The sequence below is a fragment of the Fusarium redolens genome, assembly GCF_020744475.1.
Source record: "Fusarium redolens strain MPI-CAGE-AT-0023 chromosome Unknown BKA55scaffold_19, whole genome shotgun sequence".
Taxonomy (NCBI): Eukaryota; Fungi; Ascomycota; class Sordariomycetes; order Hypocreales; family Nectriaceae; genus Fusarium; species Fusarium redolens.
Genome location: NW_025763682.1, coordinates 383,221 through 408,697, shown reverse-complemented (window position 1 = coordinate 408,697; position 25,477 = coordinate 383,221). Strand labels below are relative to the sequence as shown.

Below are 25,477 nucleotides of genomic sequence, written 5' to 3'. Positions count from 1 at the left end.
CAAATCATCATCATGAAGGCCTACGCCATGCTCGTCTTTCCCGTCCTTGCCCTCGGCGCTGCTACGCCTAAGCCTCAGGTTCCTTCCCTCGACCCTGCCTGTCTTGAGAATATCACTAGCATCTTCGACTGCGTTAGCGATCTTAAACCTACCAGCACCGTCGGTCTTGCCGATGTGGTAGTCTGGTAAGTCCGATACTCTATGAGTATGCTCTGAGACGCATCATTGACTAATAGGACGTAGTCTCTCCGAACTCGTAGCTGGTATCCAACAGTGTATTCCTGGTCTCCCTGGGGGCCTGCCTTCCGGCCTCCCCACTGGTCTGCCTACTCCTCTCCCCGCTGACACCCCGGTGGTCTTTCTGGAGTCCCTGGGCTTCATTAAGTCCCTGGTAGCAAATCAACAGGCTCGCAGACTTTCATTCACTTGGAGGACGGACTGACTACATTTATCAAGGGGGCGTCTTGACAGGGGTCTCTAACATATGTTTGAAAGTTGCTGTTGATCTTTGTGGGATTCGGATGTGCATAAACTTGTTGTGCATATCGTTACATAGTATCAAGTTCTTTGGCTTGACCATGCGCCATAAAATTTTTGCAGCACCTTTGCAGCATTGATCGAGGAAGCGATGAAAGAGCTCGGTGACGATATGTTTGTGTGACGTACGCTGATTGACGACGAAAGTCGCTTCATTTGTTACAGACTCCCGTTTGACTTCATCGGATATGGTGTAGAGGTTCGAGGAGGGGGAAAACCGGCTCACTAAACAACACCAATCCTCTTTACAGACCTATCACTAATATACATGAAATATCTCCCAGGTTCCAATCCAGCATATCGATCCAAAGAGTATATCCATCAGGATCTACCAAGGCAAGGTGTTTCTACTTATCGTCTGCGAATCCGAGCTCAACTGACTCTGGCCAACTCGTGATAACGTCCGAGATCCTCAATCGCTCCTCACACTTGCTGGGATACAGGCGAGTGGTTATCTAGATCCATTAGCCAAGGCTAGATATCATTGGAAATTAAAGCACACCTTGAAAATAATATCGTATGGGGACAACAGTGTTATTCTCTACCCTCCAAAATCATTTCCGCAATATCCTTCTAAAGCTCGCTTGCAACCTTTTCTGCCTTCTCCCTAAAGTACTTTTTCAGCTGACTGAAATTCTCCTTAGTAACCTCAATTTTATTCTACAATTCCACTTAATCTTCACATATCCGGAGGAGTTTCGCATTATAATTTGCTTCCTTATCTTCTTTTCTGTCTAGCTTCTAGTTTCTTTGATATCGTTTTCAAAGTCAAGTCGTGCAACGAGACTCAACTTGAAAAACCGTCCTCATCCAGGCCCTACACATGATAGTTCCCAAGGGCTTCTATATATGTCAAATAAAGGATCCTTTCCTAATAATACCGAGCGTTCTGACCTTGATGTCCTTGCGGGGACGTGAAATAGCTTTGTCCAAGTCATTCTCAGCCTCGCTAACCCATAAGCTGGTAACATGAGAAATAGAAACAATTTCTGCTGTTGGAATAGCATTGCCGTGCTCGTCTGGGAGTTTGCATGACTTTTGGTTATCTCGGCGTTGCACAAGATTCATGGCATATGCTAGATTAATGTGCCATTTACGCCGGACAACTGTGACAGTCATATTAGTTTCTATACCTGTGCCACTAGAGCGGTAGTTAACTATAAGAACATATGTTCGCTTGGCGTTTGTACGAGCGGTCAGCTCTACAATAAAGGTATAGTCCTTTTCCCTTTGTTCTGGAAGTGTTGTGAATCTTCCTAACAGTGCAGGAAAATGGCGACGCCCGGCTTGCGTTTGAATAGGATAGGTGAAAGTTGTAATATAATTCTTCCATACTGCTGAGCCGAGACTCAGGCCATGACCAGGCTCATAGAGGTAGGTAGCCTCTACGTGACGAATGAAGCAAATGGATCTCGGTTTAGCTTTGCTGACAAACCGTGATGGAACCCAAACGGGATCCGAAAATCTAACACACTCATTTTGTACCAAAGTTCTTACGAACGTTAGCGAACAAAAGAGAATAGGGAGAACCAGGGATCTCCCGTTTGTCTCATCCGCCAAAACAGCATATCCGAGCCTCTTCTCGTATGGATCCATTCTGATCCTCAGGGTAGCTTGCAATCCCCTTGCTATCATTCTCGGACTGATCGCAACATAGGGTACTTGAGTAAGGTGTTCTGTCATTAAATTCTGATAGTTTTTAAATTGCGAGGGGGATTTGGCCAAGCCGTTCGGCGCAAATCCATCGTCAGCCTCTGTATAGCTCCAGGCAAGCAGAGATGCATCTTCGCTCTCCTTGATTATTTCTTCTTGTAGGCGATAGAATGCTCGATCTTTCTCACCATACAACAATGGCATGTAGACGTCAAATAGTCCCAGGAGTGAGTATGCTCGATCTTCGCGTCGAGTAGTCTGTCGACTGGCGGCCCAAGAAAAAAGCCGTCCTAGCCGAATGGTCCGAAGGAATGTTCTATCTTTGTGTGAGGCTTTGGTGAGGCTGGTCGCATCTATCCCGGTGGCTGCTTGGATGGCGCCTTGTAGCTCGACACGATTGCCACACCTGTTCCAATCTTTATCAAAGAATATCAGGTCTCTAGGAGCTAACAATTCCTGCAGCGTCCAGCCACGAGTAAACCATTGAGAGTTCTGGAATGATTCAGTCCACAGTCTCGATGGAAATGACCCTCTGTGCCTTGTAGAATCGGTAGATGTAGAGGTAGACACATCTGACAGGTACACATAGCAAACTCCTGATTCCATGTACCATCGATACATCGAGTTGATGGACTCTTGAAGCTCAGCGCTACTTTCCTTGTTGATGCAGCATGTATCCACCCAAATCCATTCATATCCAGCCTGTAAAGCCATGAGACTAAACTGGTAGATCTTATGGTAAATTTGACTTTTCCAAGGCGACCCTTGACCTGGTTTCCAGGCCTTCCTCTGCATGATTGTAGTTTTCATGTCCACGTAGGATGGCTCCTCTTTTTCCCAACGATGCGACAGTATCGCATAATTTGGGATGTTGGGTTCGAAGACCTCCTCAAACTGAAGGGCTCTCGCCGACAGTAGACGCATTTCCCCGAAGAGTTGATGGGGCCAGTTGAATAAGCGAAGATATGTTACTGCCCAGCAGCTGTGATGGAATTGAAGTATAATCCCGAGATGGGAGAAGATGTGTCCTTTATTGATATTTAATGTTTATTGCCTATTCTACGTTTATTATAGATAGATAGAGTTGCTGCCTGAATTGATGAGGCCTGACGAAATGTGGTAGGCTTATGAGTTACATTGTGTTGGGCACACTTACGTATTGTGGGGCTTGGTCAAGTTGCGTGGGGATGGTGAGTGATGATTGAGGTTTTCATGCTAGGAGGAACGAAGTTCCAAAAGACTGATTCTTCCATATCCTAGCCAGTATTAAAATCTACAGCAAATACCACTACTGAATACCCTTAGCCCCCTCACGTCTCTACATTTCCACGTTAGTTCTTCAATTCGCTTTGCATACTTGATCTAGTAAGCTGTGCGTGATTGGCGGAACACCTGCATTATGACCGCTTTTTGAATCGCATGTACCGTCCAACACAACGATTAATAATAATTAATAATTCTTCCAGATTGGCTATATTCGGGCCTAAGTTAGGCAAAGAAGCAAAGGCCCCCTACTTGAGCATGTAGGCGAGAAAATATGCTGCACTAATCAGGATCTCCCTGTGATAGTACTGCTTTTTCGCTAAACAAGCAAGCTTTTTTTCAAGCCTCACTTGGCCGCACTGCCAGGGCTCAAGGATACAATCGTGAACAAGATACCAGCCGTGTCAGTATTGCTGGCTATATCGATATGGTACGCGTGAATACGCCCCCCAACATGGCCCTCGAATTTCGCGATTTCGAAAAGCTGAGAGGAGAAGGGTTGCCCATTTGAACATCCATGGTCCGCGGTGAGGCACATACATGAGGACGATGCTCTCTTGACACTATTTTGCAGTCCTTCGAGGTGAGGCTCGGAGTGTTGCGCGATTTCAGATTCGCCTTTTTGGTTACCAGCCCAGCAACGCTAGACGCCACCAAGATGAGTGGTCTTCTAACCGCATTGGTCAGGTTCTGATCACCAAAGTCTGATTCAGAAGATGCTTCGCATAATCTTTTAGCCCATTTTTGGATCAATTTCCATCTTCACATATGCTCGCCTCCCTTGTCTAGTGATGCGAGTGATGAAGCATGTTTCGAGGGTGGCGCCTTCTCATTCGACCTGGCGTTGATGCTGGGACGAATAGTCTGGTTCAGTATCTTTCTTGTAGGAGGCAAGGCTAGTTTCATTATGAATTCGGAAAGCTTTCGGAGCAGATTTATGAAAACCTTGCCAACGGTAGAGGCAAATTAGCTGCAGAAGCGCACACAATGGTTGGGCAAGAAAGGCTGCAAAGACGAGAAAAAAAGAAACTTCGGCTGATTAAATTTCTCGTTCTGCCAGATGGAGTAGTCCTTATAGCTGATAGGTAATGTTCTCACTACCGAGTGGGGTTTTTGGCTGTGAAGGGCGACAGAGTGGAATGCGGCATGTTCCCTGAGCAGGACATCCGCCGACCAGCCATCCGAGACTATATGACGCATAGCAATTACAAACAAGTGGTCTGACTCGCCGAGCCTATTTATAGAAACCCTCTACCGGGGTCTATTTCCAGATTGAACGGCATGGTCTCACCATTGGCGAGGGCCTGTTGGACTTTATCGCCGCAGCCGATAAGATTACTCACGCATATCTGTCTCGACTGCAAGGGATGGATCCTCTGCAGATTCATGCCATTCACGCCAGAAAATGTAGCCCACAATGCCTTGTTCCTGCGTTACAGGGCGGACAGCGCAGTCTCGAGTGCGTTTAGGTCGGGGGTTCCACGGAGGCGCACCGCTGAAGGTATCATGTATGAGGAGAGGCCAGTATGAAGCTTTTCAAGGAACCAGAGTCGTTGCTGTACAAAGTATTGCTGGATTGGGCCTGACATCTCCACGCGTGGGACAGTTTGGGCTCCCGCTATAGCAACTAAAAGAATGCGGCTAATATCCTATAGTCGAGGATGTCGGAACATCTGCTCTACCTTCATCTCTTAACCGAGCTTTCGGACCTCTTCTACGGCTTTTATAGCCTTGACTAAATCGACTCCGAGCGGGAAGAGGTCATTATCTAGTGCTGTCTTTAATCAGTCGATTGTGATCTTGAGGCTATATCTTTTGGAGAAACGTCTGCGTCGAATATAGTGGCTGGCGTTTGAGTCCTTGCCCGGCCGTTATTATCAGGGCGAGATATTGGACAGATGGGGGATTGCTGAGATCGCGGAGTCCTCTATGGTATATCTTGTCTGACAGAATCAACGGAAGACCGTCGACCGCGAGGGAAGCAGTTTAGACCATATACGTCGGTAGTTCTTGACTTAGCCACCGCTTAGTCTCCTCGAGGATGTCGAGAAGTCCCATGCCTTGGGCGTCTGGTACCCTGATAGCAGACAGCTGACACTTTTCTCTAAGCACAACAAAAGCCAAAAGTCTCGAGTCGCTTTCTTTACCACCGCGCTTAGTCATCTCGATAAGGACTTGTTTAATGCCTTCCAAGTGTCATCGAACTTGATACTCGACTTCAGCGAGCTCAACACGTTGGCCGCGAATCATGACCTGAGTGTCCTTGCGACTGACGAACTGTAGTAACAGATCACCAGCCTTATATAATCTGCTCCGGCTCCCGGGCTATTTTTGAGCGCCGTCTTGTAGCCAAGGTGAACGGTCAATAAAGGCAGTTGCTGTCCGCTCCGACTGATTATGTTTGATGAGTCTAATCAGGCGAAAGGGCCACTCTTGAAATCATTCTCCCATCCTCAAACTTCACGCTTATCCATTGTGAACAGAATAGCTTTTATGACGTCACACTTAATAACAGTAGGTACTAAGACGGCAAGTTATACTACGCTTGCCATATGGCATCTTGGCGATAAATGCAAATCCACTGCTACTATCTCTAATAGATGCCACTATCGGGTGTCCGACCTCTTAAGTTCACATACATGAGCCAATCCGGAGCATATTACATGATTTTAGTATTATCAATAATCATCATAGGTATACCAGCACTCCTTAGAAACCCTGCTTATAACCAGCGGGTTGTTATAATTCCCCTTGGCTCTAAATACCCATTAAACTGCACTTGTGGCAGCCGGATCCGATAGCAGAATTATACCAACATCATCAAGGAAATATCATTTATACCATGGCCAATAGGTCTGCGCACTCTATGTCTTTAAAAATTCAAGGGAAGCAGATACTTTATGCATACTAAATGCAGTATTTATACGCCTAATTAGCTCATAAAGCCAAAGTTACTACTTCAATTAGCCTAATAACTTAAACTCCCCTGCAAAGACGCTACAGTGGGCGTGCAAAAGTTCCGACACATTCCGGATCCACCCCAACTACCTCGATCTCATACTGCCATTTCGGATTGCAATTGCATGGGCAATAATTCTTCAATTTAGATAATATATATATCAATCTGTAGAGACTTAAAAGGAGATTCCAGAAATATAGTTTAATACTTGGTATAATAGCCATTTGCGTTGTAACAGGCGTTCAACCGGTCGGGCATCGATTTTATCACGTTTTTGACCACTTCATCTTCGACCTCCGACCAAAGCTCCTCTGCAGCTTCAATCAGCCGGGCCAAAGCTGCTGCAGACTTTGGATAAGCAGCAATTTCAGGATATCTATCGCATATCCTCTTCTTCAGGACTTTCCATAGATTTTCAATGGGGTTGAGATCAGGGCTGTATGGCGGCCAGTCAGCAAGAAAGACTCCTGTTCTTCTTGCCCAGGGCAGCAGCCAATTCTGAACTTTCCGGCATTTATATGTACGGGCGTTGTCGTGCTGAAAAGTCTCTCCTTCCTCGACCAGTCCGGGAAGATAAGACTGTAAACAGGATAGAATAATCCTTCCTGTTACGCCTCCCCTCTCAGACTCAGGATCGCCGGCAAGAGGGACGATCCTAGACGGCTTATCATAGTGAATTGCACCAAAGAACATCTGAGAATGTCTGGCAGGCCGTCTACAGGGCTGCACCTTATCTTGATGGAGTCTCTCACCCTGTGGTGTTGTCAAAAGAAGCTTCTGAAATAGAAGGGGCTAGACTTACAGCAGAGTAAAATGACCACTTGGTATAGTCACCGTCTGTACGGTCGATAGAGACCTCATCAGAAAACCACCAGCTATACCAAAAAGACTCATCTTCATGACGATATTTTTCACAGAAAGCTTTTCTCAATTGAGCACTTTCTTCGCTGAGAAACGGGCGTCGAAGTGCAAGCTTGTGTTGTATCTTCTGATTGATAAGCCAGCGACGAATTGTGCTTCTTTTGCAGTTCAAACAGGTGCAATCAATTATTTCTTGGTATGAGATAAAAGCGTTTCTTCCAATGAGTATTTTGATATGATTTTTATCTATATCTGATAGTCGTGATGGCCTTCCAGAGCGAGGTAAATCTTTTGCTGATTGTTGGTGACGGTACCGTCGAATGACTCCATAGATCGCGTGCCGACTTAGCCCCTCACTGTCTGCGATATCCTGCACGCGAACACCTGATTCGTACATCGTCACAAACCTCGTTCTTTTGCAAGGAGAATGATGTGTTTTTTGCCGTATTCGAGGCATCTTTTCCTATAGAAATAACGCGATGAAGTTGTGGTGTTGATGTTGATGTTTAATTGAAAGCGGGGTCCGGACCTCGGATGTGTCGGAACTTTTGCACGGGACTGTAGAACTTACTATCTATGTAGATTCCCTTCCCTCCTCGTTGACAAACTCTGGAGACGTCGCGACGCATATCTAGTCATGGCCTTGAATCACTATTTCCGTGCAAAGCGCCCAGTTCCCCAAGGCCCTTGTTGATATAATCCTTCCTCGATATCCCGCAGGCTTGTATTCCCGGCCATGTCTGACCTAGTAGTAAGCGCAGCATCACCCAGTGTGCGGATTGCTAAACACTGATTTATAGATTCACAGCAAGACCATCAATCCGCCCTAAAACTGCCTTTAAAAACAAAATCCTTACCTGTAACTACTAAGTTCTCTTATATCTCTTTTTATTATTTATATGTCCTTTATTTGCGGTCTTCCTCTAGTTATTTCTCTTTTCTTAATTCGTTATCGTTATCCTCAGGTCTAGGCCTAGTTAGGTGAGCTTAGTCCTAAAGCGGTATGGAGAGGGCTGCAGCCAATCAAAAGTGCGCCGTCATGGTTATGCATGAATAAACATGTTCAACAAATTTAAGACGGGGAAATAAAGACTGACAGGGCCAGCCGCTTGGGGTATAATTTGCAAACTTGGTAAAAAGAAAACGACTGGTGTCAAGGTCGCATCTCATAACTCAGTGCGGCGAGACATCTCCCAATAAGCGGGGAGGTAGCTGAGATATCTCTGTTTCGTTCCTAATCTGGGTCGACATCTGTCTGTCTAAGTAATTATGATGGCAGAAGCGGGCTCCAGATCTGACTATGGACGTTTTGAGGGGCGCTCAATATTCAAAGACAAATCGTCTTCTAATATTCGATGAAGAGAAGGAACATTGCTTAAATTATCGCTGCTGGCCCCGTAATTGTAATGCCATCTGCCTTACTGTTAGCATCTACAATTGCCTCTTCTTGTTATTTCTTTTCCTGGTCCCTGCCGTTCTGATATGCCGTAGCTCATGGCTGAAATGTGTAAAGATCACTTGTCAGAGACCAGCCTTTTTGCTCTGCGTCAAAGCGTTACCAAGAGGCGCATCTGCTTGATGTGCTGGACACGACTGTTTGAGGAACTTCTGCGTGGAGAACAAGTCTTGATTCATGCGGCAACGAGGGCTATGCTGTAAATTGCCGGCGAATCATCGTGAGACAGATCTGACATTAGATTGGTAACTCGGCTCTTGCACAATGTTTCTAGTCAATGTAGGTTAAGAGAGAGTTAAAATTGTCGAGCAGGAGGAGCTGTGAGATGATTGACCTAGTACAGAGTTGGGTATCGTTATTGGTGCTTCTCGTAGCCTTGGCTGCTTCTTTTTGCTTCTAAACTTCGTAGAAAGCTAAGAGTTGGGCAACGTAAGCATCTCTATTACTATTAAATTAGTATAAGAAATTCCTTATATTAAGATAACTGTTGTCATCACGTTATTGAAATTAGACAAGCACTCTTCAATTGGAAGAGATATAAATCCAATCCTCCTGTACTCCTTAATGAGGCCTAAACAGCGTCCAGTCGCCTGAAGAATAATAGCCCCTCCAGCAGTCTGTCTACCAAAACTCGGGGTAGAAGTATTTGTTTTTCCAATAAGAAGGCAAGGATGGGACAGATGTCTGACTTGGGAATCCATTTTTGCATCCATACATACAAGCTCACAGAAGTCAGTATGGCCCTCTTCTGGATCACGCCCCAATACATGATCCGCTATGTCAGTACTTGCATGGGGCACAAAGCCCAAGTCAGCTAGATTGAGCATTCCTAAGTATCCGCGAACTGTTAGCCTTGCTCCACGCAATTGCCCTGAAGTGCTTGTTCCTTGTGAGTCGATTTCCCAGGACTCCACTTCCACCAATGGTTTCCAGTCATTGTCACAAAAATACCGAACATAGCTTCTACAAACTGCCCAGGACCAAGAAGGCAATATAACCTGTGTATCTAAATTTACCGGTTTACCGATGATTGGAGGATCGACTAGTTGCGTTGTATCGAAACGAAAAGGACCGAGGGCCTGCCACGTCAGGCCTCTAGGAATATCTGACTCCCACAACCCTGCAACGTATCTCTGTTGAGTGTGTTGTTGAATGATAGCTGCGATACCAGACAGGGCCGGCAATCTGTCTGAAACAAAGGAAAAGTTACTTTCTGAATACATCTCGATAAAGGCGTACCATTCGTCCATGAAATCATCAGATTCCAGACCCTTGGCGTAAAGATCTCGACACTTTGTCATGAATTCAATAAATAATAAATTCAAGTCTTCTGGGCCATTAGGGTTCAACCCTTGCGGATCGAGTTCGGTTGCTCGGCGATCATGACACTCCCAAAGTATCATATTTTCGGCAAAGTGCAGAACTCTTCTCGATAGAAGACGTTCCTGTATGGCCCATCCCCGTTCAGAAAGGGGCCCAAAATAGGTCTCAGAAAGCCAACTAGGTATGCTTGATCGAATAGTATAGCTCAAAGCCTTTCCTGGCCGAAACGTAATAGACTTTGGTTCAAATCTCAGTATTGGCCTCGGTAACAATAATCCATCATCGGAAGAGCTGGCTCCAGTTGCGGCTATGGTCAACAAAGCATTTTCGTAATATTGTCCAAATCGAGCTGCTTCATATGACCAATCTTCCTTATGACTCATATCATCCGGTCCCTCACTTTGCAAGATACATAGGGCATCTACCCAGATGTACCTAACGCCGAGCCTTCGTGTAACCATGATAGCATCCTGAATTGTCTTGGGTAGTTGAGGCCATGGCAGGCGTTGAGTCATAGCTTCCAGATTTGAGGCTGTCGTCTTGACGAAGTTGCCCGTCGAGCCCCATGCATAACTCAGAGCAATATACTCAAGGCTGCGAAGATGACGCAGAGGAACAAATAGTCATGGTGGTTGGTCGGGAATATCTGTGCCAACATCGATAAGTCTTGTTGGTAATACTTTAGGTTCCGTCTTAGTGTGATAAGATCCGCAATTCTGGTGTGTCTGGCGACAGTTTTGAACCCATTTGGAAGCCAAAGAAACGATCTGGCTAATGCTGTCAGGGGCATTGGGATCGATTATCTGACAGGATGCGTTTTGGTATTCGCTGAATTGTTCCATACTAATTCCAGCATCGGTGAAGTCATATAAGGTAAAACCAGTATTAGAATCCTCATAGCAAATATAGATCCCTTGGATTTTAGATTCGAAACTGTGTCCAATGTCGTTTTCAGTATCGTTTTCAGAGTCGTTTTCAGAATCGTTTTCAGAATCGTCTTTATCCCAGACATATCCCTTAACTTGAATAAGTGAATGATTCTTATATATCTTAAAATATCTATCGGAATGCCACGTTTGAAAGATGATCTGACATAGGGAGCAACCCAGAAGCGCTGAGCTCTCCAAGGAGGCAAAGTTTCTGAATGGTGTTCGATGAGTTTCCTCTGAGTAGTCTCCGCTAAGGCTCTCGAAACTCTCCTTGAATATTGTGCATTCAGCACAAAACTCTGCTGCCATAATAGCAAAGAATCAGAATTAGGGTAGTAAAGTTTCAAGCTTAGATAACTCGCATTAGGTAGATAGCAAAGTAGAGGTGACAAAGTAGAGATGGCAAAGAGACGACTGTAGTATTAGCAAGGTTGGTGGGAAAATGAGGCCTCCAACAATTAACCCCGCACGAAAATCTAGGTTCTCAGAATTGTATCTGCACATTGAGACTTGATGACATAGATGGCTTCAGCTCCCTTTGGACGATGCAGGTATGCCTGATTCGCTTTTGCGGCCCAACCCCGCACTAAATTGATGACGGAATTGGCTGACTGGTGTCTTCTCACGGCAGGACGTTTGAGACAACATAGAATAGGGAATGATAATTTCTTGTTAGAACTTACTATGTCTATTTCCCGTCTCTGCTCATGGCACCAACCTATTATTATACTTCCTTTTCTTCTTCTTTATTTCTAATTTCTGGTTTCATACAGAACGCTTATTAATATTCCCTCTATTGAGAAGCCTAGCATGTCAAAATATGTGGTTTCAATTGCCTCGACGCGCTGTCTGAAGTTAGTAAATATGTGGCCAGGCATCCATCGAATGCGCTCGACGCTAGCCGATTTTGATTTTCAAGTCTCCCCCTGTAGGACTACCCGCATATGCGGGAAGTCTACCAAGTCAAACGCGGGAAGCCTACCAAGTCAAACGAGGAAACTTGACTGGGCTTCAAACACCCAAAACTAGGAAAAACGAATAAACATATAAAGGCAACCTTTTCCTCGACATCTAGTTCCTACTGATTTCATTCCTTTTCATAACAGCTCTTGCATTGTTAAAATAACCTAGTCTTCCGGCGACCATCACGACAGATCCTGCCATCAACATGGGTATCGGGCCACCACGTTTAGACAAGTACATGAGAATTCTCTCTCGACTCTTTGAGTTCCTTGCCCTATTTCATATCCTTAAAAGAGCCAACGGTCCCCATACCGCCGTCTCCCAACCCCCTGCAGACCTGCAAAGCGCAAGACGAAGGTTTCTGTCAAGTTTGTGTTTTTTTTGCGACTACCAAAAAGGCGGCAAAACAACAACTTCAATAGCTCTGGAGTCCCGGGGCAACGGTGTTGTATTTTGGGTTGCAGCGAACGTGTCGCCAAATGATGGCGTTGTTGCGTTTCTCTCTACTGTCCTAGAGGATCTACGAAGAGAACCAACCTCTACGGAAACAGACAGACAAACGCTAATAGCAATGTTAACATTCAGTTCTATCCAGTTTGCTGCTCCAAGATTAAGAAAAGAACGTGGATTGCTAGAGCGGGCTGCGCGCTTCTGCGAGAATTACTTGACAGCTAATCTCGACACTATTCAGACACCTGGTGAGACAGAAGGGGCCAAAAGAAAAAAAAAAAGAAAAACACAGCTGACAAAGAAGTAGGAGTTTCCGCTTTACTAGACTGGTTACCTCAATTCTCCTCCGCTACAACCGACCCTCTGATCCTTTGTCAGGCTGCTTACAACGCTCGCCATGATCCTCAAATAGCGACATTAGAGGCTCTTAAACAAGAGATGATGGTGGCTCCACAGGGAGTAGCAGAGTCATTTCATTCTGTCAAGCATCTCATTGGCCGTCTAGCTGAGAAGATTCGCACACCTGCCAATCTCGTTAACGACTCACTTCTACTAAGACCGCTATTTGACTCCTACGAAATCAGAAGAGTAGAAGCCCCAATCGCGGCAAGGGTACCTGTGACTGATGGCTTAAGAAACCTGGATTCAATACTCAGAAGAATGCTTCCTGCTGATGATCCACGCCTAAAGGACCTGCAAGCCTATCTGGGGCAATTGGATGGCTCAATGCGACTTGAAGATGCGATCAGGGCTGTTTATGACGACGAGGAAAGACATCATAATGTGCACGCAGAGGTCCAGGTTCTCGAAGAATTTCATCGCAATCAACGCAATTTTGTGGGACATGATCGTTACATAGCCTGCAGCAAGCTTGCATGCCTCTGCTGCAAATTATACTTCAAATGGCATCCAGGTAGATTTGTGGAGCCCGAATCTCACCAAAAGACATATCTCAACTGGCGTCCTATCGATCTACCTGAGGGCGGGGACAGTGAGCACTGGCCAGACCAGCGCCGTGTTTTGGCAAACCTTAGCAAAGAGCTAAGCAACCTTGTGGAAGAGCAGATTGTAACCCAGCAACAACCGACCCCATGGCAGCCAGATTCGATAACAAATATCACCGCGGTTATGGGATCTGTCGCACTTTCTGAAGTTGGAGAAGCGTTTGAGAGCGGGGATGGAGAAAGTGATGGTCAGTTCATTTAAAACCACCGTCACATTTGCATCCAAGTATATCCTGACGACTATAGCATTTACAGATTCCGATTCACTGGCGCATCTCAATGATGATGAGACTGTTGATAACACTGATAATGGGTCTGGAGATAGTGACGAGGAATCTGATGGAGGTGTAGGTTTGGGTCATTGACTTGATTGGAGAAGGTATCGACAAAGGTGGAGATCATAAACCTGGCCTCGCCCTTCAGGTAACCAGATCGGTGAAGAGCTGTTTACTCAAGACTGCTAATAGTGGATTACTGGACCATTGAGGCACATAGTTATCTTAGTATGCATTGTTAACGAAAGTTGTGTAGCTAGGACTTCTTCATTCTCTTTTTCCTCTCGTGTATTTCTTTGACATGTCTCTCGAGGTTATCAGGTCTTGTGAAAGTCTCGTGACATTGTAGACATGGGATGATCTTTTGCGAGTAATGACTGTTGTAATGCCGAATGATATCTTTCTTCCATGAATCTTTGAATTGACAGCCAGGCCAGGAACAATGAAAAGGTTTTTCATGTTTTCGAAGATGGTTACTTTCAGCCTTGATTAGCAAGAGCAAACTCGGAAACTTGCAGTGGCTTACTTCCTCTCGCGGTTTTTATCAAAGGTCTTTTGACAGTCCGCGTTATTGTAAAGGAACTTTCCATTTTCGATAAACTCGTTCTTTTTCAAACGAGTAACAGGATACTCTTTAAACTTCTGCGCATCCATCGTCTCTAAGCTTAGACCCTCACTCGCGGATATATTGTCAGGAGAATGGTAGGGATCGGAAACAATATTGTAAAATGAGTGTGTTTGTGTAGCTCCACCTTCAAGGAACAGAGGACAAGATGTACCAGGGACAGAATCACCTGTCTGGTTGTACACGGGATCTCCGCTCTACAGAGTGAAGTCGAAATCCAGTGAACCAGAAGGCAACATGTCTCCCGGATATATTTCACCCTGGGTTTCAGGGAGGTTAAACAGTGAATTCGAAGAAGCTGTAATAACAAAGAGAGAGGGATCAGGGTAGTTAAAATGCGAATCCACCTCTACCATTGGTGGTGAGAAATCAATACTGGAAAGGTCATTGATGGCCTGGGGCATAGAGTCCATGCCCAAACCAAACATGTCTTGTTGATCCATGAAAGAAGAAAGAGGAGCATCTTCCTGCGTCAAATGTTCCAGGTGAAACCATTGACCCATTTCATGATAAGATAGCACCGTGGATGGATCTGCGAATTGTGTTGGCGAGACTACAATAGGTATAACGTCAGTAAAGTGGCTAGTGCCGCGTACTCCAGGGTACTGCATCATAACTTAAGATTTCTACTTACCATCGAGGGGATAGTCCGAGTCCACGACATTCAGTTCCGTGGACTCGTCCTGAATCTGGGGAAAGTATTCAATGTTGTTCATAAACTGGACTGCTGCGACCGTGAAAGGGGAAGGATGTTTGTTGGATAAACTTTAACCGGAATCAAATCAGGATTGATGGCTTTTGTATTTTGTCTTCCATCTTTTCTCCAGATAAGAGTGTCTCACCCAGGATCCAATCAAGGCGGTAAGGCAATTCACAATTACACTTTCAAACAGGCCCCAAACCGGCAACTTTCAAGCATCGACTTGGTGGGTCGTCTCCTGCAGCTCGGCTCGACCAACAGGGCCCCATAATAACATGCAAATGATGGCTTTGTGATCATTGGATTGGTCGTATTGGTTTGATGGGTAAAATCATGCGCTAGGGGAGGCCTACCTTTTTGTTGGCTGTGTCTCATTGGGTAGGAAGGAGAGTTGGTTGCATCCAAGTCGGGATCACGAGCATTTTGCCCGAGACTGTCTCGCAAACTAAACAGGGGATGTCTTCGAAGCCAACTCTAAAAAGGTCATTCAGTGTAGTGTTGAAGGTTGGGGAAGAGTGGGCCGTTAGTGGGAGGGAGTAATTGGGTGGTAGCCGCCTTGAGTTTCCATCTCCCCGACGGTCGCGGTTGTGCTAAGGATTTCGGACAGAAGCGTTATACTAAAGATAGAGCTATTAGTTTCAGAAATTCTATATAAAGTAATTAAGTATAATATATGATAGTTTATTTACTTAAATATTAATTATAATTATAATAATAATATTTAATTATATAATAATATAAATAATATTTCGTATTTTTAAGTTAAAATATAAATTAAAAACTATTTTTAAAATTATATACAGTAAATAATCTTATAACTTATTATTTCCTTCAATAATATTATATTTAGTTTTAAGACTAAAGTCTTTATAATTGGTTTCTATAATATAATAAAGGATAAGCCACTACTACTATCGCCCTGCCTATTTAGATGTCCTTCAAAAGCCGGGCTGGATTTCTGTTCAGGGAGGCAATGACTAAACTAATATAAGTCTGGAAACAACGAACGTCATAAGAGAAACAATAAAGCAAGCCACAAGCTTCCCAGATCTTCCCGTTTAGCTTCAAGAGCGTCATGGCTATGCAAATAACCATTTGGCAGCAGCCTCAGGTTTCTCGCCGGGGAGCCAGTGGGCTTTTTATTTCTACTCTGGAGGTCGCAGAATGTCATTTCAAACTTTCGAGTCAATTTAAACGCCGTTCTTGACTGCTGATTTAGTTGCAAGAGGACCAGCGTTTGTCAAGTGGGCATGTGCGCGCAACAACCCGCTTCTGTTAGTCACTAGGTCGCCAGTGAGCTTTGTTATTTAACCGTAGATATTATGAATCTTAGGCACTGAGCTCCGGTCAAAGTGATCAGCTATCAGTGACTATTAAATCATCTACAACACCATCACGGATCATGGTGGGTTGCGTTACACGGGTGGTCTTAGATATGGACTAGGCGGGCGATGGCCAGGATATGTCGGTACTAGGCTATCATATAATGGATATCCAGTACGGTTTGATAGGTCCTATCTTCCATGAGCGGATCATGGGCTTGCAATATACTGCACTCACCTGACGAGGACAGAATCCAGCTCCCAGATCTTGTATGCGATTCCCATCAGCTTACTTGGCTATTCTATGCATCCCTAGCTTCTAACGCCACCGCCGCGCATTTTCACTGGCTTATCTAGTTTTCGAAGACTCCCTTGTATCCAAGCCACTTGCATGCCGTAGCATCCGATCCCACCATCTCGCAACTAGTCAAGTTCTTCCCACTCGGGTATAGAGGATCAGCCTCAACGATAATGCCATGCTCCTGTAGTGATATCTCCTCGCTCGCTTCCGATACGGCCTTGATATTAGTAAAGGACAAATCACCGAAATCTGGGAACAGAGTGTCATGGTTCTCGCGCGTCATGAGGCTCTCGACGATCCAGTCTGCGTGATTCGTGCACAAAGTCCCATTTGCAGGGGCCTTCAATTCCTTTGTAAACCTACCATGATTAGAGGCAATTTGTCAACGGATTCTTTGCAACAACCTACTTTTTGTCTGAGGTGAAATTTTCCCACGTAAAGGTACCAGTCACGTTGTCCTTTTGGGTGATGGTCATGCGCACGTGGTCACCAATTGCAGTCTCAATGCCCTCTGTGTCGTCCAAGAAAATGGGCGGGTCTGGGAACCACTCGTAAAAGGCGAAAACACCAAAGTCACCCTGAGGGTCGTATAGGTAGTAATAACCTCCTTGAATGAGACCTCCATTTTTGATGCGTGCAGGATCGTCACAAGTATTCTTGTCTCCACCAATTCCGACCCAAACAGAAGGGCTGTAGGTTGCGCTGGCATTGTATCCATACGGGAAGGTGATGTTGGGGATGATGACTTCTGCAGTGACGGATGCAAAACGTGGACCAGCAACCTCGCCTCCGTTCCAGATGAAGCTCGGTATGTGTTTCACATCTCGGGACTGGTGTTGAGCCCTACTCTCAAGCAAGAAATTGCGTGAGGTAAACTGCTTTGCCTTCGGCACAGCCAGTATTGAACTGTTTGCCAGTGCGCAAAGTAGTAATACTTTGGAGAGGAAATTCATCATCAATACGTTGGTGCAATAGTAGAAGCGATGAAGAGTTGTAATAGAAACCTAGACGCTTTAATGATGAAGCCAGGACAGCGTGCGTGAACCTAATAATATAGCTCATGAGGGATTAAATCATAATTACCATCCTATCACAATTAGGAACAAGCTTTTTAAGCTGATCTCTACTGGCGCGCTATTAACAATATCTCGTATTGAAATCCAGGGATACCTTTGGCCAGCAATTTGTTCGAAAACTTTAACCCGCTATACAAGGTCCCTGGCAATTGTGGCCTGATGGTTGTATCGTAATCAGAAGGAAAAGAATACTCTTAAGACATATATAGAGGTCCCTGGTAATCTCTAAGTGATGTTGCTGTGAATGCTCTATGACGGCATATTTGATTATGCACTTTTTTCCGTTACGCAGGGTAGCTGCTTAGTTTATCAGGATTGGAGTCTAGGTTAGTCCTTTGGACTTCGGTAGGGTTCTTGCAGCTAGGTCTTTCTTGTACCTGCTGTTGCTATGAAGACACAAGGGTCGAAGGTCCAACTGTTGGAAGAACCACGTAGCGTAGTCTGTAATAAATGTCCGATGGATAAACCATGACACTTTTCCCTCTGCCTCGGTCAGTGGCTCCAACACATTCAGAAACATGATTACTAAGCGGCTGGTTTCTTGGCCATCCATACCCGCACGGGTACCCGTGCAAATAAAGTCACACAGGTACCCGTGCAAATAAGATATCATTACATCAGCAACCCCAATTAATTATATATATATATTATATATTATCTAATTAAGCTTTTTTTGCTTAATTTAATAATATATACTTTATTACTTTAATATATTAAATTCCTATTTTATTAGCAAGTAACTTAATAGCAGTAAATATGCCTAATTAATCCTTATAGTAATAGGTTATATATATATAATTAGATAGGATATATAAAGTAATATTATATATTCCTTAAGAGCTATAAATAAGGCACTATGCTATTAAATAAGTAATATATAAGTCTCCCCTTTACTGCCTTCCTTACTAAATTTACTATATATACCCTTATAGGTTAACTATTTAAATATATATCTTATTTTGCTATATAACCTAAATAGTTAGTATATATATAGTTATTCTAACTGCAGGTATAGGCTATATTGTCCTAGGGATAGGGGGACTAGCTTAATATGCCTAATCTTAATATATAAGGCTATTAGCAGTCTAGAAGGGCATAGTATTAGGGACTAGGCAAGCTATATGTTTATTAATAGCACTGTAAAGCTGGCCTATATGCTAGTTACCCTTAATATAGTATTTATAGGTAGTAGTAGTTATAGCAGCTAGATTACTAGCTAGGATAAATATAGTATTATATGCTATATATAGCTGCTAAGGTATTAGAAGGTATAACTAATAATTTATATTTACTAAAGTATTCTAAGCTATTTAGCTATTAATATTAAATATATTATATATAGGCTAGGTAATTAAATAGTTCTCTTAACTAGTAAAAATAGGGATAGGAATAGGGGTAAAGAATCTAGAAGACTCTTTTATATGCTAACTAGTACTTATATAGCTAGGCAAGCTATTAGCACTTTATATAGGCTAGAGGATAAATTAGTTGTTTTGGCTAGAGGGAATATAGTAAGAGGGGGTAGCTATATTATCCTTATAGATTTAAATAGCCTAATTATTATTAGGGTTAAGAGATATAGTATTAAAGGGATAGATAATATAGTAATTATAAGATTTATTAAAATGCTTTTTATATTATATTATATTATATTAAGGAAAAAAGGAAGTTAAAAGCAGTATTAATGCCGGCCTTTTATATATATATTACTCTCCTAAATTACCTTTAAGTTATTATATTAATATATATTATAATAATTATTTAAGCTAATATTTCCTAATTTATAATATATATTAACTATTATTTAATATAGTTAAATGCATTAAAAATAAGTAATTATTATAACTTAAGCTATAATAATGCATTATAATAGTGCTTTTATAATACCTTTATAATAGCCTTAATTTAAGGATATAACTTTAATAAAGTATAAGTTTATAATTTAATTAAAAAGTATAATAAATTAGTAAATAAATATTAGTTATATTACTTAAAGATAAAGCTTTTTCTACTCTTTTTAGTAATATATATATCTATTTAATTAATTACCAATAAATTATTTTTTATATAGCTATTTAATTATTATAATATACCTATTATATTTAACTATCTTCCTCTATAATATATATACTATCTTTAATACCTTTTTAGCTAGTATACTAAGCCTAACTAGTAACTATATAATATACCTGCTCCTCTTCCTTATTTAAGAAATTAATATATATATTTATCTCCTCTTTAATTTAATCCTAAAGCTTCTTACTATTTAAAGCTCTTATATAAATACCTATTTAACTTAAGCTATAGGCTTATTTATAATTTGCCTTTAGGTATTTTAAATAAAGCTTTATAGCCTTTTAATATAGCTTATTAATATAGTAATATTAAGGCTATTATAAATACTATTTATTATAGTCTAATATATATTATCTATAAATAGCAGGAGTATTATTATATGCCTTAAGTATAGCTACTATAATACTTATAGTTTAAAGGAAAGCTTAAGGAGAGGCACTTAAATAAGAGGCACTTAGAAAGGGCATTATAATTAGTATAAAAGTAATAGTCCTTATATATATTATTATATATATTTCTGTTTTAGTTATTATAATAATAGTAAGTTAGGCTATAACTAATTATAATTAAGGATTTATATAAGGCTTAGCTATTAGTTATAGTATTAAAAAGACTTAATAAGGAGCAGGCAATATATTACTATAATAAAAAGGGCATATTTTAAAGCTTCTTTAATAGCCAATCTGCTAGTATATAGAGTATTATAGTTATGCCCTTAGCTATAAGGCCTTTTAAACCTCTTTAAATATATAAGGTTCTTACTATATACTTATTAGTAGCAGTATTAATCTATTAATAAAGCAATTAAATACCCTTTAAGGCTTAATAAGAAGTAAGGGGGCTCCTAGGTATTATAAATACTAATAAAAGTAAAAGTAAGATAGTTAGAGATAAAGACTATCTTTTAGTAAAGGCTTAAGGATATAAGTATATAGTAAACTAAAGGAATTACTAAATACTTATATATATATAGGTATATAGGCTTTTAGGCATTTAGCTTGCTTTTTAACCTTAAGTAAAGCCTTATAAAAGACCTAACTAATAATAGTATTAAATAAAGGTTATAATAACTAAATACTTTAAATAATAGGCTTATTAATATTATTATAAGTAAGGCTATTATAAAGGCTTTATAGCTAATTATTTATAGCTTGTTTAATATATTGTTAATACTTAAAGAGATTGGCTTGGTTATTATTTAGGTATCTTTTAATAAGATTATATATCCCCTTTACCGGTAATATTATTATATAACTAAAGTAAAGGGTATTCCTTATTTAAGCCTTTATAAATTTCTCTTTATAAGGATTAAGCTAAGTAGTTATAATATAACTTACTTTATTATAATAGCTTAAGGCATAGGTATCTTTAAACTTTTTTAGTTATTTCTTATAAATAGCCTAAGTCTTTAAGCTTATAATTTAATTAAAGCTCTTCTAGAACTTAAGCTATTTACTATGCCTTTAGGAGTTATTTAAGCCTCTTATAAACTTAGGTTAATAATAGGCCAAAATAGCTTAGTTAATATAAAAGATATAAAGTAAATATATTAGCTTAGGAAAGGCAGCTATATTTATAATTATATTTATATAAGTAAGATATTAATCTATAAGTATTATAGAAGGAAGAGCTATTCCTTATGCTTTATATACTTCTTAAAGGTAAGAGAGAACCTAGAAATAGTCTGCTTCTTCTTTACTACTTATAAATATAAATATAATATAAAAGCTCTTTCTATAAGTATTAATATTAATAAGATTAAGAAGAGGTATCTTATATTTATTTATTTTATATATATAGTTAAGTATTATAACTTCTAGATAAGACTTAGTATATATAAGAAAGTCTATATTAGTAAAGAATATTGCAGTAACCTTATTATCTTAATTAAGGCAGAAATGGCTTTTAAAGCCTAAATTAATAAGCTTATTAATAAGGGTATATATTAAGCTTTAGCCTTTAGTAAGGTCTTATTTACTTTATATAATAGTATTATAGATATCCTGCTATATAATAAGGCAGAATTTATCTAAAAGCCTAATAAATATCTATATCTCTTTAGGCTTTATGCTAGCTTTTATAAGTAGCTATATAGTCTGCTTTTAATTACTTATAATTTAATAATAAACTAGATATGCCCTTAGCCTATAGCTTGGCTTATAGTTATATATATAAGTATAAGGGTTATAGTAATACTTAACTGCTTATTAAGTCTTATAACTACTCTCTATAGCATTAATTAAGAAGAGGCAGGCTATATAGCATAATAAAGTCTTCCTCTTACTTACCTAATTAGACCTAGGCCCTCCTCTATAATTATATATATAGGTAACTATAAAAGCTTAACTAAGAATCTTTACCTTTAAAGATCTTTATATAATAAAGGCATAACTATATATACTTACCTATTTATTAATTACTATAAGTAACTTACTTTATAAGCTAAAAATAGCTTTTAAAGGGAAAGTATTATTAAGGAAGACTTTAAGAGCTTAATCTATTATAAATAAGGCAAGTAAAGTACTAATTAATAGAGAATTAGGTTAATAAAGATAACTAAATCTAGGATATATAAAAAATAGGGTCTTAAGCAGTTAATTGGCTTTAATTTGCTTATATAAGGCATTTTTGAATAATCGGGGTTACTGATATAATGATATCTTATTTGCACGGGTACCCGTGTGACTTTATTTGCACGGGTACCCGTGCGGGTATGGATGGCCTGGTTTCTTCATTTTAATTATTCGTACCGCGCGGTAAGTCGTTGTAATCGTGCCGCTAATGATAAGAATCCTTGACGTGGCTGTAACCCTGGTGAATCTCCACTCTTCTTCCCGGTACGGAGTAGATCCGGGTGAATATGATGCCACAACCGCCCCTTGTCCCAGCATTTCGGTCACCGGTCTTGAACGGCCTGTCGAGAAAAATCCGTGAGGGTCGCTCAGGGGGACCTTGACAATGTATTTGCACTTTTCCAAGTGGCGGAGAAGGCTGCCTCCGGGGGCGTATGGGGTGTCTTTTCTGTCCAAGCTGCCGTAGGCGGCGGAGCGACATCCGAGAGCGAGCTGAGACAAGGCAAGGGGCTGATTGACGAGGCCATCAAGCGCAACGTACGACAGTTTGTCTACTCAAGTGTTGATCGCGGCGGCAACGATCAGTCGTGGGGCAAAGCGACCAATATCCCCCATTTCCAGGTAAAAAACCAGATTGAGAAATACCTTCGAGACCAGACAGCAAACGGCAAAAGAAGCATGGGCTGGACGATCCTGAGACCTGTTATCTTCTTCGACAACATTGCGCCGGGTTTCGAAGCTAAGGTCTTTATGACCAGTTTCCGCGACGTGATGAAGGATAAGCCGCTACAGTGGATTGCCACTTCAGACATTGGTATCCTTGCAGCAGAGGTTTTCAACGACCATGAGAAATATGCAAAGAAAGCAATCGGCATCGCGGGGGAGGAGCTCACGTTCAGAGACGTGAATATCGCGTTCAAAGAGGTTACGGGCCACGGTATTGGAACCACGTTCGGCTTGCTGGGCAAAGGGTTAAAGGCTGGAGTAAAGCAGGTCGGCACCATGTTAGACTTGTTCAAGGCGGAAGGATATAACCTTGACATGGCTTTGGCGAGGAGCATTCACCTTGGCGTAAAAGGGGTACGGGAGTGGCTGAAGGAGGATAGCGCTTTTCCTCGACGTTGAAGCGATCAGGCCTTTCTGTGATTTGAGTATGTTACTACCATGGGGTTATTGTATCAGGTGAGGTGGTGAAGTATTCGGGATCGTGTGTAATTATCTCTATTGGGTGTATCTCCTTCATATATCATTGATAGAACTTAATAATAGCTTAATTATACCAGCAGCACTTATACTACTACCTACGCGGAAACTATTACATTTGCAAGGTCATAAAAGAAATGCATTAAGACTCCGTTCTATAACTGGCTTTGGCAGCCGCCAGATATAGCTTTTCTTGCTGAGTCCAAGTTGTTATTTATCAGGTTCGAATCTCTGTCTTCATGAGACTATGCAAACAGTCTATTCTTTTCTTCTTATCATAATTTATTTCTATACGGCGCTTTAGCAAAGTTAGGTCACGGTAAATGCGACTTTGCAGCAACAACCGGGCGAGGGCATGGGCAGTGAGTCGTTTCAGAGATGGCCTAATGTGTTCACAGCGATATCTTAATGATGTGATAGATAGTGCTTGAAGCAAGAGGCTATCGACGACTAAACGGTTCTTGATTCCGTTTGCCACAAGCGCTTCTAATGAATGGTCTAATTATTATATCAAGGTAGCATTGACGGCAGGACAGAGTAGCGGCCCGATCCTAACAATGTTGCTAGAATGGGAACTCGGCCATCTCCTTAATTGTCCAGTAGCGTCTCATGCTTTCAGCCCCCAATGTCTTGACTTCCTGGTCCAGGTGCTTCAGCAGCGTCTCGCCCCATGATTCCATTTTTATCTTGAGAACATTGAACTGGAACTCGATATCACCATATCGGCAGGCTATTAAGTACTCCCGCATAGCTGTCATCCCACTATGGATCTCCTCATGTTGCTGGAGTAACTCGGCGGCCGCTTCGTTGCCCGTATTTGTTCTGAACTCTGGCATTTTCTCTGCCAGGATGGGGAAGATGTATCGTTCTTCAATTCCATGGTGTCCTTCAAGATTGTCGATGAATTGGATGCCTTACCATGCCAAGGTATTAGTGGAGACCATGCAAGATTCAGGGGGGAGCGCTAACCTGTTTCAATGAATTGCTTGAGGGATAGATTGGACGGCCGCTTCTGGCTATCGGCGGCATTGTAGAGTATATCCCACATGTACCGGAAGCGGTCATGCTTCTTTCATTAGAATGGAGGCTTTATAAAGGCTGTCGCAGAACAGAAAGACATACAAATCGGTCCATTCGCACTGCGAGGCGATTGTAGACGTTAAACTCAGAATGCGATAAAGGCAGAAGCTCTTTGGGCTCGGGGAGTTCCTCCTGTTTTGACAACTCCTTGCCCATGGTTGATAGCGTTAAAATTTTCTGACGTAATACTGTAGATTGGATAGACTATTCAGTTTATTTCAAGTCATCTGCAATAACTGGTGGTTTACATAACAAGCTCCTGCGCTAGTGGGATTATCATAGCGGTCTTTCGGTAAATCGGATGCCGTTCCAGCTTAATAATTACACCGCGTGCCGCCCAGTCCCACTTGGGAACGCTGATAGCCAGATACGTCGACTGATGCGTTTCTCCTCCTGACAAATGACCTTTGCCATGGTCATTGACATGAACAAGCGCAATTCTGCGTCTCACGCCGGCTGTCCTCTCTACACATTCGCATATTCCTACCGTCTGCAGCAACCTAATGTCAGCTCGGCAGCCGGAACCCGCGCCCGGAAGGTGAGGTGTGACTAAATCATGCCCCAGTGGAGCCGGTGCGCGCGGCTAAAAGACACATGCACTTTCAAGTTTACCAGACTCAAGGCAGTCATTCCCAACAACCGAAGCACGGTCAAACATGGTGCTCACGGTGATACTCTCGCTGTCGTTGTCGTCTTGTTCTCTCAAAGGCGTACCATGAGTAGCAGTACCAGCTCGCCTTATTCTTTGCTCAGCAGTATCATTCGTTCCCTGGTTCCCCATCCAAGCTCTGGCGTTGTTGCAATGTTGCTTCGGCGAGGGCGCATTCTGGGCCTTGTTGGGTGCCCTC

General features: G+C 41.9%; 9 protein-coding genes across 9 annotated transcripts; 3 read left to right on the top strand and 6 right to left on the bottom strand.

Annotated features, from left to right (window-relative positions):
- Positions 1–12: 12 nt before the first annotated feature.
- Positions 13–442, top strand: BKA55DRAFT_695661 (uncharacterized protein; the record flags this gene model as incomplete). Its single annotated transcript, XM_046200180.1, has 2 exons — positions 13–185; positions 244–442. 2 exons carry the CDS (start codon positions 13–15, stop codon positions 440–442), a joined length of 372 nt encoding a protein of 123 aa, XP_046043897.1.
- A 947-nt stretch (positions 443–1,389) lies between these two features.
- On the bottom strand, positions 1,390–3,114 carry BKA55DRAFT_523513 (uncharacterized protein; the record flags this gene model as incomplete). Its single annotated transcript, XM_046188642.1, has 2 exons — positions 1,390–2,627; positions 2,940–3,114. 2 exons carry the CDS (start codon positions 3,112–3,114, stop codon positions 1,390–1,392), a joined length of 1,413 nt encoding a protein of 470 aa, XP_046043896.1.
- A 1,518-nt stretch (positions 3,115–4,632) lies between these two features.
- Positions 4,633–5,060, bottom strand: BKA55DRAFT_624530 (uncharacterized protein). The gene has a single exon (XM_046196823.1). It carries the CDS (start codon positions 5,040–5,042, stop codon positions 4,887–4,889), a length of 156 nt encoding a protein of 51 aa, XP_046043895.1. The 5' UTR covers positions 5,043–5,060; the 3' UTR covers positions 4,633–4,886.
- Positions 5,061–9,199: 4,139 nt separating this feature from the next.
- Positions 9,200–11,290, bottom strand: BKA55DRAFT_598244 (heterokaryon incompatibility protein-domain-containing protein; the record flags this gene model as incomplete). The annotated part of the gene is made up of 3 exons (XM_046196206.1): positions 9,200–9,888; positions 9,940–10,639; positions 10,709–11,290. The coding sequence occupies 3 exons, from the start codon at positions 11,288–11,290 to the stop codon at positions 9,200–9,202; spliced, it is 1,971 nt and encodes a 656-aa protein (XP_046043894.1).
- An 859-nt stretch (positions 11,291–12,149) lies between these two features.
- BKA55DRAFT_598243 (uncharacterized protein) lies at positions 12,150–14,022 on the top strand (the record flags this gene model as incomplete). The annotated part of the gene is made up of 4 exons (XM_046196205.1): positions 12,150–12,642; positions 12,687–13,586; positions 13,645–13,745; positions 13,930–14,022. The coding sequence occupies 4 exons, from the start codon at positions 12,150–12,152 to the stop codon at positions 14,020–14,022; spliced, it is 1,587 nt and encodes a 528-aa protein (XP_046043893.1).
- Positions 14,023–14,495: 473 nt separating this feature from the next.
- BKA55DRAFT_695657 (uncharacterized protein) lies at positions 14,496–15,014 on the bottom strand (the record flags this gene model as incomplete). Its single annotated transcript, XM_046200179.1, has 2 exons — positions 14,496–14,851; positions 14,933–15,014. The coding sequence occupies 2 exons, from the start codon at positions 15,012–15,014 to the stop codon at positions 14,496–14,498; spliced, it is 438 nt and encodes a 145-aa protein (XP_046043892.1).
- A 1,463-nt stretch (positions 15,015–16,477) lies between these two features.
- Positions 16,478–17,980, bottom strand: BKA55DRAFT_710587 (concanavalin A-like lectin/glucanase domain-containing protein; the record flags this gene model as incomplete). Its single annotated transcript, XM_046200786.1, has 3 exons — positions 17,030–17,980; positions 16,745–16,980; positions 16,478–16,548 (listed from the first exon to the last, which is right to left on the bottom strand). Exons 1-3 carry the CDS (start codon positions 17,575–17,577, stop codon positions 16,478–16,480), a joined length of 855 nt encoding a protein of 284 aa, XP_046043891.1. The 5' UTR covers positions 17,578–17,980.
- A 4,711-nt stretch (positions 17,981–22,691) lies between these two features.
- On the top strand, positions 22,692–23,471 carry BKA55DRAFT_523971 (uncharacterized protein; the record flags this gene model as incomplete). Its single annotated transcript, XM_046188684.1, has 1 exon — positions 22,692–23,471. A coding segment is annotated over one exon (780 nt), but the record flags the coding sequence as incomplete, so codon positions are not given.
- Positions 23,472–24,112: 641 nt separating this feature from the next.
- Positions 24,113–24,785, bottom strand: BKA55DRAFT_653349 (uncharacterized protein; the record flags this gene model as incomplete). Its single annotated transcript, XM_046197367.1, has 3 exons — positions 24,113–24,462; positions 24,519–24,615; positions 24,672–24,785. 3 exons carry the CDS (start codon positions 24,783–24,785, stop codon positions 24,113–24,115), a joined length of 561 nt encoding a protein of 186 aa, XP_046043889.1.
- Positions 24,786–25,477: the final 692 nt, after the last annotated feature.